Here is a 12393-nt window from a genome sequence, read left to right on the forward strand (position 1 = left end):
CTGTGCACCTCCCCTTTTCTTTTTGTCTATTTTCTTTTTCTTTCTTTCTTTTTCTTTCCCAGCCTTTTCTGCTGTTGGATTTCCGTCTCACACCCTGCATCCTAATCGAGATACTTTGAATGTTTTCTCTGTTTTGGTGCATGTAGCCAGCACATGCTGTCAGCACCCAGCACAGTCACCTCACATACACGCAGGGAGAGAATACAAAACTATTTGTAACACATGCCCTGAATATAAAACTGGAAACCAAAGGCACAAGGGTGCCTCAAGCATGTTAACAGACTGTTGAAAAGAACAGCCCACTATCTTTTTTGCTGAGAGGGAAAAGACTACCTTCTTTCTGACAGTATCTCAGGGGGAATCTACTGATTATTGAAGATGTGTTATTAGTGTATAAGCTTAAAATGGTCTTTTGGAGACATGCAAATCATAAATTACAATGGTTGCTGTAATTTTATTACCTTGTCTCCCCAGGGTACTTTGGAAGAGACTGTGTTGATGTATGTAACTTGAACCCATGTGAGCATGTCTCCACATGCGTGCACAAACCTAGCTCATCCCATGGCTACACCTGCGAATGTGGACAAAGCTACTATGGACAGTACTGCGAGAGCAAGTAAGAGAATGATTTTTGTTCTTGGTTTCTTGTTCCTTCCAGGTACCTCTTCTCCTAAGGCAGCAGTCCTCCCCCTTCCTTCTCTGCTTCAGTTAGCTTTTCTGTTACAATTCAAGTGTTCATAGTAAATGGTATTTGCAGGCTCCCTGCCCTTTGGCACTCCTGAGCTCTCTTCCCAGAGACTAGGCAAACTTCCATTTACTCAGGGGCCACTTTTCTTCAGCAGCAGCTCAGGGGCTAGACCAATTGTGCTGTGTTACACAGCACTGCATCTGACCTGTAGCTTGTGGTGGGCTCGGCCTGAGGTTGCTCTGCATCTCTGCTTTAGCTTCCCCAGCGCACACACACAGAGCGATGCACTCAGTTAGGTGGCCTGTGGCCAAATAAAATGGCTTTGCAGTTTGGGTCTAGTCCCTGGGCTGGCAAAAAGCCCTCTCTTCTGGACAGTCTGAGAGGCCTATGTCCTGTTGCTGTGTAGGGGAAACGTGCTGATTCCCTTGTCACCAGCTTCCTGGTCTCAGATAAGCGTTCAGCAACTGACCTCCTCTTATCCCAGAGATGGCACTTTGATTTACTGTAATATGGGCCATTCATGATGTGCAAATGAAGTGCATTTGTCTGCCCATTTAGGAAAGGCTCATGTGATGTTTCCTTCCCTTTGAAAACCGCAAGCTTCTTCCTCCGCCTTTTGTTGTGTGGGCTTGCAAATGTTGTCCATGCTGTTGCCAGATTCATCTTTCATTCCTCTGGATTAGTGACACAGAGACGTTGTCCCTTGTCGTTATCTGCTGACATCATGTCAAGTGCAGCATTGTGGGTTTTCATATTATAAAGCATAGAAGTACAAACCTGGCAACTACTGTAAACAAAATTCGGAGTGGTCTTTGAAACAGACGGCAAACAGCTTTTCTTTCCTAAAATGAGCAGCAGGGAGGGCATTCCTTGTGCATTATGCTGATCACAGACTCAGCAGTGTCATCCTTCAGGCTATTGCTTGACAAAGAATTCCAGCTAGCAGAGATCCTGGTCGCTGCCCCGGCCCCTTCCCAGAGCTCTGCTTGCCAGGACTGGTGTTGGGGCATCTGCAGGACAACATGCTCAGAAGCTCACCCAGAAGAAGCAGAACCAGCGAAAACGAGGGTTATCCTTCAGCAGGGGGGGCTTTTGGCTTGCTGCACAGCCTCCGACGAGCTGTGCTACTCCACTCATAGTCTGAATCATAGTCTTTGATTCATAGTCTGGGTCAAAGCTGCCACCCTTCCCTCTTCCATGTCCCCAACCGCATGTGTTCTCCTTCTCCCCTGTGGCAGACCAGGGCTTTTCAGACCCTGTGGTGAGCTGGCTGAGAAAGCCAGGTTGGCCTTAAGTAGTGACTTTTCTTTATAGGGTGAGCTTGCAGCCAGCTTTGCACCTGAGTTGGTGTCCCTGCAGGTTGGACAAGCACTGCTGCCCGCAGCAGGGCTGGGACAGGAACCTGTGGGGATGGGGGGTGGGATATAAAGTGTTGGGGAGCTGTACCCCAAGGCTGTTTATGGTGGTAGGTAAACCAGGGCACGAGCTTAGCACTGCCTGCAGTTGCCCAAGCTGTTGAAGTGCTAGCACAGCCCGACACAGGCTGTCCAGCCTGCCCCAGCCAGTGCTTTCCCCAGCATGGGGATGGGGCTGGTGGGACCGGGACTGTTTCCACTAGGCAGCGTGGACCCCATTGCCCTCTCCCAGAGGAAAGAGCACTTTATTTGCTTGTACAGATGTATACTCCTTACATAGAGGAGCTGGTCTTGAAAACATTTATAGAAGCATTCCCTCTAGGGTTTCGTAGCACTGATAATCTTTATTTTCTTTTATTACAGTGTATATATATTTATATATGTATTGATTGTTGGCTGCTGCAGTGAGATACATTACACTCTATAAGCTGATGGAGTTGAGTGCAGATTTGGCCCAAAGCTCTTTTTTCCCCACCTTTTAAGAGGAAACTTAAGAGAACTTTCTTTCAGTTTTATTTTCTTTTGTAGGATCGACCTGCCTTGTCCCAGAGGCTGGTGGGGAAATCCCATCTGTGGCCCATGTAATTGTGAGACTAGTAAAGGGTTTGACTCTGATTGCAATAAGACCAATGGAGAATGCCACTGCAAGGTAAGCAAAAGAAACCAGTCTTAAGTCAAAATTTCTTTAGTTTAAAAAGTAACTATACCACTAATAACTACAACAAGTGAGTATCTGAGACACAGTTCACACAGTTGTGCTTTGTATCATATATATATATATATGTGCACAGTGTAGTTAATCTTTACCTAAAACATTTTGCTGGCACCGCCCTTCACAAAATCATACTGTGCAGCTCTTACCTTATTTGCGTTTGGAAAGCAAAACTGAGAGGATGAAAGCCTGGCTCTGATCTCTCTGAAGTGCAGCCTGGTTTATCAGGGGAGATCAGTCCTGGGCGCAGAGGAGTGCCGGTGGTGTTTTGTGTATCACAAGTGAGTAATAGCCATGAAACAGCTTTGGCCAGCTGGGTGAAGCTCTCCCCTGTTCAATGACCAGCAACAGGCTTAGCAGCTGGAGAGAAGTGAATAATAGGAGAGGCTAAATGCTTTCCTCAGTGACGGCTCTGTCAGTTTAAGAGGAATTTGCTGTGGACAGGCAGGGACAGAGCAGGGATGCGGGAGGGGAGGCACCTCCCTCCTGAAGGTCCTACAAAGGACTTCTCACAATAGGTTTTACAATAGGCTTGAATGACCTCAGAGGAGCTATGCCTGTGGAGACCGGCAGCAGCGAATCTGGCCCCGTACTCCTTTCCGAAACGCCAGCAGGACACACAGCAACTGTTGCGTTAAATCGAGTCAGTGGGGTGCCAGCACCATGCTCTTGTGTAATCGCGTAATGCCTCAGATCAAAAGCATTTACAGATGCGATTTGAATACGTGATCATTGGTTGCTCTCCACCCTATACATGAAACATAAATGGACGGTGCAAGAAGATTCCTTACTGGCTTGATCATGCCATACAAGAATGTAATTCCAAAGCAGAGAAAACTGCAAATCCTCCAGGAATACTTTTGCTGGGCATTGGCAGCAAGTACACGAGGAGTAACATGGGCCCTCCGCCCCCACTGCAAATGGTGGTCCAAACCCCAGGTCTCTGCGGCACAGAGCCGCCCAGCCATACCCCCAGCACTCAGCTCTACCTCTCCACATTGCCAGGGCTAACACAGCACACTTCCCATAGGTATTAAGTTTTCTGTTAATAGTAATGTCATTATTATCCCACGCTTTGCAAAATTAGCCCTTTTGTGATGCACATGCTGTTAGAGCGGGATTTCAGAAACACAAGCAATTTGGAATGTAAGTCAAATACCTCGTGTCTGTCATTTTGGTTTTTTGTAGGCAAATTACTACAGGCCCCAGAGCAGTGACACCTGCTACCCCTGCGACTGCTTCCCGTCTGGCTCCCACACACGTGCCTGCGACATGGAGACGGGACAGTGTCCTTGCAAACCTGGTGTCATAGGGCGGCAGTGCAACCGCTGCGACAACCCGTTTGCTGAAGTTACCATGAAGGGCTGTGAAGGTACCTCCTGTCCAGCAAGTGCTGCTGATCAGCTGGGCTGTAGTTGCAGGATCAGAGCTGCTAGCAGCGGGGAGGTGGGGGGTGCACAGCAGTAGGCATGCAGCTCTATCCTGGGGTGCACATGAGCCCAAAAGGGTGGCTCCAGCAGGGGCAATGCGAGCTGCAGCAGCCTAAACATGCACCCCTCCTCCTAAGTCTGTGCCAATATGACTCATGGGGGCTGGGGGAAAAGAAAAAAGCTCATATTTCTTTAATTTTCATCAAATGGAAATATAACAAGCTTAGGGGGGAGAGCAAAACACTAATGGCAATTTTACTTGAAACCTGAGTTCATCTGCCAGTGCAGCATTGTATTGCTGTGCTGCAGCTGAAGAGGCAGGCGAGAGCCCTCGCGCCTTCTGCCCACAGAGGCTGTGCCGTGCGCCTAGTGCCCTCTGCCTTTCTTCCCTGTCTTGCCCATCCTGCCTTTCCTCTCACCCACCCACCCTCCTCCTGTGATCAGCACAAAGCTGCTGCAGCAGCCGTCTCGCCACAGTGTGTGGGTGAAATGAAGGGGAAACGTTTTCCCACAATAAAGGAGCAGGCAGAGCTAGGCAGAGCCAAAATCCAGAGCCCCATAATCATCCTGAGCTCTCCTCTGCCTGTACCTGTCTGCCCGCACTGCTGGATAAGGAGCAGCTGATGGGTTACAGCTTGGAAGGCACTGCAGAGGGCAGGTATCCTGGCGGGGCTTGGGAATTGTAGGAACGTCCTTTAGGCAGGTTGAAATATCTCTTCGTTGTGATTTTTATCTTGTCAGAAAAATTACATCATTTCTTTTTCTGTTTTCAGTAATTTATAATGGCTGTCCCAAAGCTTTCGAGGCTGGTATTTGGTGGCCACAGACCAAGTTTGGCCAGCCAGCTGCTGTGCCATGTCCAAAGGGATCAGTGGGTAAGTTCCCTGGGTAAAACATTAACTATTTTATCTATATGCCTGTTTGAGGGGGAAAAAAGGAGCGAAAAAATGTGAACACAGGGAATGGCGTTAATTCACTGGGTCTAGAGATTACAGCATAGCTCATGCATATCACAAGCAGAAGAGTTTAGCTAGCTGAAACTCAAGAACTGTTAACATACATTTGGAGCAGTAGCAAAAAATAAATACAAAAGTGCAGCAGATAAACACATACAAAGAACAGAAATTCTGTATCTGTATTTTCAAAAAAGCACAGTCCAATTTCCTGTTTTCTGTTTATCAAGCAATTCTTACACATGTAACTTTTAGTTTCTAGCAGCTCGTACATGTTCTCTAGTGATACAGCTCCTTTGGGCAAAGATAAAATGATGAAAATCATTTATGTGATGATTGCTTTACTAGTGTTGCAGGCTAATAAAGCTAAGAGTTACAACAGAACTCATGTTTTTCCACCCAACATCTTTTCTCTCACCCATAATTCAGACAGCTGAAAAACACATTTTATGAAGCACGTGAGCTGTGGTGTTTTGTACAGCAAGCAAATGACAATCTGCTTTTTCACACAAGTCCCTGAAAACTTTTATCAGATTTTTGAAAATGGAGTTCACAATCTTTTCTGAAGACTGTTCCATGGGAAATGAAACCTCTGTCTCACTTCTGGGCCTGGTAACTCTCTGCTGCGAGCGCTCCTCAGGCTCAATGAGTTATAACTGGTTATGTGACTTCCCCAAATATTACTGGGGGGAGGTCACTGCCTGTAGGTGTGCAGAAGATTTGTGGTCAACCAAGCTCCTGTTCTGAGGTCTTTAGGAGATAGAATTGATTTTTTTTTTTTAAGTGAAGAATATTTACATTATTAAACAGTATAAAGTTGAATTAAAATAAGTTTTCTGCATTGTTCCTCTGGTTGACCCCTAGCAAATAGGCTAACAGGCAAGGGTACTTATAGGAATTGCACGTTTTAAGTGAATTTTACAGAACATTCAAAAAAAGTAAGCTTTAGAATAATGAATATTCAGACTAAGAACCTGAGGCTTAATTGTATTCACCTAATCATGGAAGAGAAATAATATAATTAGATATTGTTCAATTAATTATACTTATTAAGAAAATAGTAATAAAAAAATAGCTTAGACACATGCAATATGTAAATTGCACGTTTTAAGTGAATTTTACAGAACATTCAAAAAAAGTAAGCTTTAGAATAATGAATATTCAGACTAAGAACCTGAGGCTTAATTGTATTCACCTAATCATGGAAGAGAAATAATATAATTAGATATTGTTCAATTAATTATAGTTCTTATTTAGATATTAGTAATTAAATAGCTTAGACACATGCAATATGTTATGTGCAAGTTAACTAGCAAAATGTAAATTTTGAATTTGATAACTTGCAATTCACTGTGAAGGATTCACAGCCAAGAATCACATTTTAAAATGATTTGACAAATAGTACAAAATAATAGGCTAAATTCAACAGTAAGCTGCTCACAGACCATTCACAAGTGGCAAAAGGCAATTATACGTGTTGGCTGAAGTGTTTACCGCATGCAGCGTGCGAAGGTGCTAGCATGTTTTGACATGAAGACAGCATTTATCCGGGAGGTCTTTCTATATAGGCTATTGCACAGAAATCTGAGCAGGGATATGTTTTCAGAAATATTTAGGAAGTGCACAGTCTTTCTCATATTTGGTATAAATAAATTGCTGAATTCATTTGAGAACATTAGGGCAGAGAGGCTGAGAGCAGTTGGGCAGATCTTGAAGCTTGCCTAACTTTTCTCTAAAGCCTGAGGAAAACAATTCATGAAGTTTAGTAGTCTCTAACTTTTCTCAGACAGGAATCCCAGTTTGGAAAGTGAAATACTTGTGTAGCCCTAAGAAACTTGAAAATGTAGGAAATCCAAAAGTCTAGGATATTTGAAATCTATGAAGATTTACCCAGCACAATTCAGAACATTATTTACCATTAACGCTTTGTTTCCTTCAGGAAACGCGGTTCGCCATTGTAACATTGAGAAGGGGTGGCTGCCTCCTGAGCTTTTCAACTGCACTACCAGCACTTTTGTGGATCTAAAAATCATGGTAAGCTGTGTTTTCTCGGTTTTGCCTTTATTTTGTAAATGATCATCAATTCAGACCCCAGTTTGTTATCCCTGCACTCCATCTTTTGACTGAGTCCTTGAACCCCCTCGTTTCACATCAGGACCCTTGTGCTTTTCTCTCTCTCAGTTACATTTTCCACTGAGTTGTTCTGTCAACCCTTTCTCAAGACAAACGCCATTTTGATCAAACAACTCCTTTGTGCCAAAAATCCCTAAATGATGATTGTCTTTTTAACTAGAATGAAAAAAAAAAAAGATACATCGTTGGGTTTTTTCTTCCTTCTTGTCTCTGATTCAGAACGAGAAGTTACACCACAATGAGACCAAGTTGGATGGAGACAAAACCATACGGATCACGAGAATGCTGCAGAATGCCACCAAATACACACGCAGCTTGTATGGCAATGATGTGAGGACAGCTTACCAGATGATGATCCGGGTCCTCCAGTATGAGAGCCAGCAGCAAGGGTTTGACTTGGCAGCCACGAGGGATGTAGAATTCAATGAAGTAAGAGAGATACTATATACTGTGCAGAGCCTTTACAGTTCCCCTTAAAAGTTCTATGGCAATGGATAATTAAATTTGTCTTTGACCAAGGTGGAGCAAATATCATGTAATTGCTTAATCTGTTTCACAAATGAGTCAGTCTTCTCAATTTAGAATGGAAAGTTGGTTATGCATGTGTGTATGCACACATATGTGTGTGTAATACAAATATCGTAGAAAGTGCTGTTATAATAAATATCATCATAGTAACAACCAAAAGCAAAAATCCCCAAATGAAAAAATAATCAAGTTGATGTGTTATTCCCGGATAAAATAGCTTTGTGTACCATACTCAATTTTGTTGGAAAACCTGCCTAATGTGATCATTTTCATTTAAATGTGCAGTGAACTAACTCTGAGCCAGTTACTGACTCTGAAGGTTTCTTATAATTCAGTTTGGAAACACTTGAGTCATGTTTATTAAAGAGTTGGTATATTGAAAGACACTCCATACCGTATTGATACTTTAAGTGATGCAGGCACATCCAAAAATGCGTGCCAGAGGGTTTCTGCTAGTCAGAGCATTCATGAAAGACCCAGTTATCACCAAAGACCTGACCAGGTCTAGAAAACAAGCTGTAGCACACTCCCTGTCGGGGGGAGACACATAGTTGTGGTGGAAGAATGTGAGATGTAGAGGAAGTTGGGAGTTTTCTGTGGTCTGAAAACATGAAGGTTGGATGACCCATGTCAGGCTCATAGAGCTCTCCTTGTTCCCGTGTGTGCTGTGGGGTACTGCTGTCCACGCTTGCCAATACTATTTCCAAGATCCCAACCATGGCACAGCACAGAGTCCAAGGTAAAACATCCTGCTGGACCTGTGCTAGCAGAGCCCAGAGCTCAGGCACCAGCGTAGGGATGCTGGAACGACCCTCCATGGACCAAGACTGGCCTCTGTGCTGGCCAAAGGTGGTCTGGCTCCCTTTGAAGGTGTGCTACACCCAGCTCACTGCTCACAGCACTCCAGGAGGACCAGCCGGGTCAGGCAGACTTTGGGGTGAACTTGGAGACTCTGTGCAAGGCCAAGCTGCACCAGGAGAGGACATCCCCGGGGAGGTGGGAGCTGGAGGAAATGAGACTGAGAAAATTCCTCAGCGTCTTGGGCTGTACAGTCAACAGAGAGTGGAGAACTTCTGAAACATTGAATGTTTTAGATGCATGAGTTTTTAAGAGATTCAGTTTTTCCTTTCCTAAGAAGACACTGTGCTGACAAACTTGCAGGTTGTGGAGTGAATGAATTCCCCCATTCAGATCTTGAGAAGGAACTTCGTTTTTAGCATGTTTTGTTAAGTAAAAATAAGAGCAATAATCAAAAAAAGTGTTTTGGAAACCTCTGCTTTAATTTATTATTCTCTGCACTTGGCACTGAAACTTATACAGATGATGTTTTCAAGAACTCCCTAAATATTTTTAGGATAGGTCAGGGATTTGAAAACTAATCAGTAAAGCTCATGAGAAAAAGGAGGTAACATCCTAGACTGAGGGAGCACAAGGGGAGAAGGAATTTTTTTTTTAATAGTCTCAGGTGGAAGCCTGAAAAATAGATAATAAAGAAACATAAATAAGTGGAAGCCTGAATTTTTTTTTTAATAGTCTCAGGTGGAAGCCTGAAAAATAGATAATAAAGAAACATAAATAACGTTCACAAACTCTGAGGAGGCCTGGTACCAAGTACAGCATGTGTCTCCTGCGTTCCTGGGGAACCATGTAGTGCTGCTCACCCTAGATACAGGTAGTCATACTGGCAGCCTCTTTTATCTCAGATACACACCTGCAACCTCAGACAACACTTAGAGAATATAGCATCTTCCCCATCTGCTTCTAAATGAAGTGTTACATGTATCCAAATATTTGCCTTGGCTATTTTGGAGCTTGAGGTGATTAATTCCTACCATCATTTGTGCAAATTTTACCTTAGTCAGGAATTAGGTTTTGACACAACAATGTAGTTCATATGTACACCAAGAAAAACTTCTTAGCACCTTTCCCATTTAAGCCATTTAACACTCTCTTTGGGGTCTTCTTCCATTCAGCCTGAGGGTCCCTTTGGATATTCTTGTAAGAAAGGGCAGAATGGGCAGGTCCTCAGTTAGAACTTCTGTTTTAACACCATTTGTAAGCAACATAAAAATGGGGGGAGAACAACATAATTTAAGTTTTCTTATGTATCTTCAAGTTTGTATAAGCAAGCTAATATTTGCTCTTGTCGTTCTTCATCATGTAAGTTGTCCTAGTTATCCAGGAATCAACAAAGTAAAAAAAAAAATAGAAAGCGATATTGCTATCTATAGCTTTCTTTTGATTTTTAACATATCACATTATTCTGATTTTTCTGGGGGAGTTTTTCAGTGTACCTACCAAGCACTCTGCTTTTCTTGTCTCTCATCTCTCCAAGACAAAGAAAATATGGTTAGGTTTTCCTTCTGCATTTTCTTGCTAGGTTTCCCGTCTTAAAGGGGGAAGAAAGTAGGCAGTTCTCTTATAGCTTCCAATTTTGGCTTACTTTGCTCATAAAAAGTTTGGAGGGATTTGCTTTATGCAACAAAAAAACCTCAGGGTGAGTTACTGGTGTGCATATTTTCATAAGGCTGCTGTAGAACATGCCTGCATTAAAATATTTCATTATACACTCACCTGAGGCAGTAATGCCAATCATTTTCAATATTCCTCACTTGAAACCCAGCACTTTGTTTGCCTCATAATTTAGGCTTGTACTTTGTTTCTCAGAATATTATCAAAGTGGGTAGTGCTCTGCTGGACCCCAGCAACAAGGAGCACTGGGAGCAAATTCAGCGAACGGAGGGTGGCACCGCTCACCTACTCAGGCACTACGAGGAATATTTCAACAATGTGGCCCAGAACATGAAGAAAACCTACATGAGACCTTTTGTCATTGTTACCACTAACATGAGTGAGTATCAGTGTTGAAAACTGCCATTTTGTATTACAGCTTTAAAAATGTGCTAGATAGAGGTGCTAGCTATTTGTTTGATAGTATCCACTGAGAAACAACAAACTTGGATTTTCTAACCTAATCAGTGCATTCATTTCAAGTCAATTGAGCCTTGATCCATATCTCTCAGTTGCCACGGGGGCCTCCTGGGAGATGTCCGATCTGTTTTCCTTCTGGGCCGTGCCACTGCTCCGAGTGGCATTTCATTGCAGCCACAGTAGTGTACAGATGATAGGATGGACAAAGTTTATAAGTAAAGGTAATGCCTTTTGAGACCACCTAGTATAGCTGACATAAGTAGATCATGTTTTTGAAAGAATCACACCACCACCACCTGAAGAATTACTGCAGTACAAGAAAAAGACCCTACTATCGATTGTATACCTCTGATTTTCACAGGCTTTCCTACCCTGGAACCTATCCAGAAAATCATCTTCCATAGAAATTGCTATGCTGAAAGGTATTTTCTCAGAATCACCCATCCAAGCCTTCAAACACCCTCCCAGCTTTGCAAAACCCATCACCAGAGAAAAATCCTCAGGGTCCAAAATATCCAGAATGGGTCTAAACTGAGAAAACAGTTTAAACAAAAAACAGGAAAAAAAAAGGAAAAGGAAAAAAAAAGGAAACATCAGACGTACCCAGATATTTTCCCCACCTACCACAGTAAATGCCTCCTCTAACAAGCAAATAGCAGTTCCTGCACTTGCAGGACTGGGATGTACTTCACAGATGTCCCCGCGGTACACGTGCAAGTGAAGCACAGCAACCACAGCCTGGTCGGCCTCTTTACCCGTTTTCTCCCCTGCCCTCTCTATTTCATTTTCTCCCCAGGTACCAACAGTCTGAGCTGATCGGGTGTTGGTGATTGTCCTGCTCTGAGCAGGAGGTGAGACTGAGTTGGGTGACCTTCAGAGGTCCCTCCCAAGCAGCATTGCTATCTGTTTTTTATGTCAATGGGTCTAGAAAACAGTTTAAACAAAAAACAGGAAAAAAAAAGGAAAAGGAAAAAAAAAGGAAACATCAGACGTACCCAGATATTTTCCCCACCTACCACAGTAAATGCCTCCTCTAACAAGCAAATAGCAGTTCCTGCACTTGCAGGACTGGGATGTACTTCACAGATGTCCCCGCGGTACACGTGCAAGTGAAGCACAGCAACCACAGCCTGGTCGGCCTCTTTACCCGTTTTCTCCCCTGCCCTCTCTATTTCATTTTCTCCCCAGGTACCAACAGTCTGAGCTGATCGGGTGTTGGTGATTGTCCTGCTCTGAGCAGGAGGTGAGACTGAGTTGGGTGACCTTCAGAGGTCCCTCCCAAGCAGCATTGCTATCTGGTTTTTATGTCAGACCTGAAGAAGGGCTTATGTGCCCAAAAGCTTGTCTTATTTTCCCAACTACACCCATTGGTATAAGAAGTGAATTTACGTTTGCCTACAAACCTTGTCCTGAGAGTGCTTCATGCCCACAGTCACAGGGGCATAAAAAGCAAAGGCATGAGACAGTCAAGCTACAAAGTTTATAAAGTCCTGCATCAACTCCAGGGGGGATGGGTTATTGTTGAACTAAGCCAAACTGAAACACTTTGATTTCTGTTTAATAAACCAAAACCAAAATATTTCCTTTTGATTCAGGACTATCA

At 43.5% G+C, this 12393-nt stretch overlaps 1 protein-coding gene across 1 annotated transcript in view; it reads left to right on the plus strand.

Moving 5' to 3' along the window:
• Nucleotides 1–12393, plus strand: part of CELSR1 (cadherin EGF LAG seven-pass G-type receptor 1) — a 177351-nt gene that overhangs the window by 140114 nt on the left and 24844 nt on the right. The window contains exons 13-19 of the mRNA XM_019474584.1: nt 475–616; nt 2632–2752; nt 4004–4187; nt 5019–5120; nt 7138–7232; nt 7551–7760; nt 10527–10710. Coding sequence (XP_019330129.1) covers nt 475–616; nt 2632–2752; nt 4004–4187; nt 5019–5120; nt 7138–7232; nt 7551–7760; nt 10527–10710 — 1038 coding nt within the window. The remainder of the gene's footprint in view (nt 1–474; nt 617–2631; nt 2753–4003; nt 4188–5018; nt 5121–7137; nt 7233–7550; nt 7761–10526; nt 10711–12393) is intronic.

This window comes from Aptenodytes forsteri, unplaced genomic scaffold (genome assembly GCF_000699145.1).
Source record: "Aptenodytes forsteri isolate BGI_AS27 unplaced genomic scaffold, ASM69914v1 Scaffold137, whole genome shotgun sequence".
Classification (NCBI taxonomy): Eukaryota; Metazoa; Chordata; class Aves; order Sphenisciformes; family Spheniscidae; genus Aptenodytes; species Aptenodytes forsteri.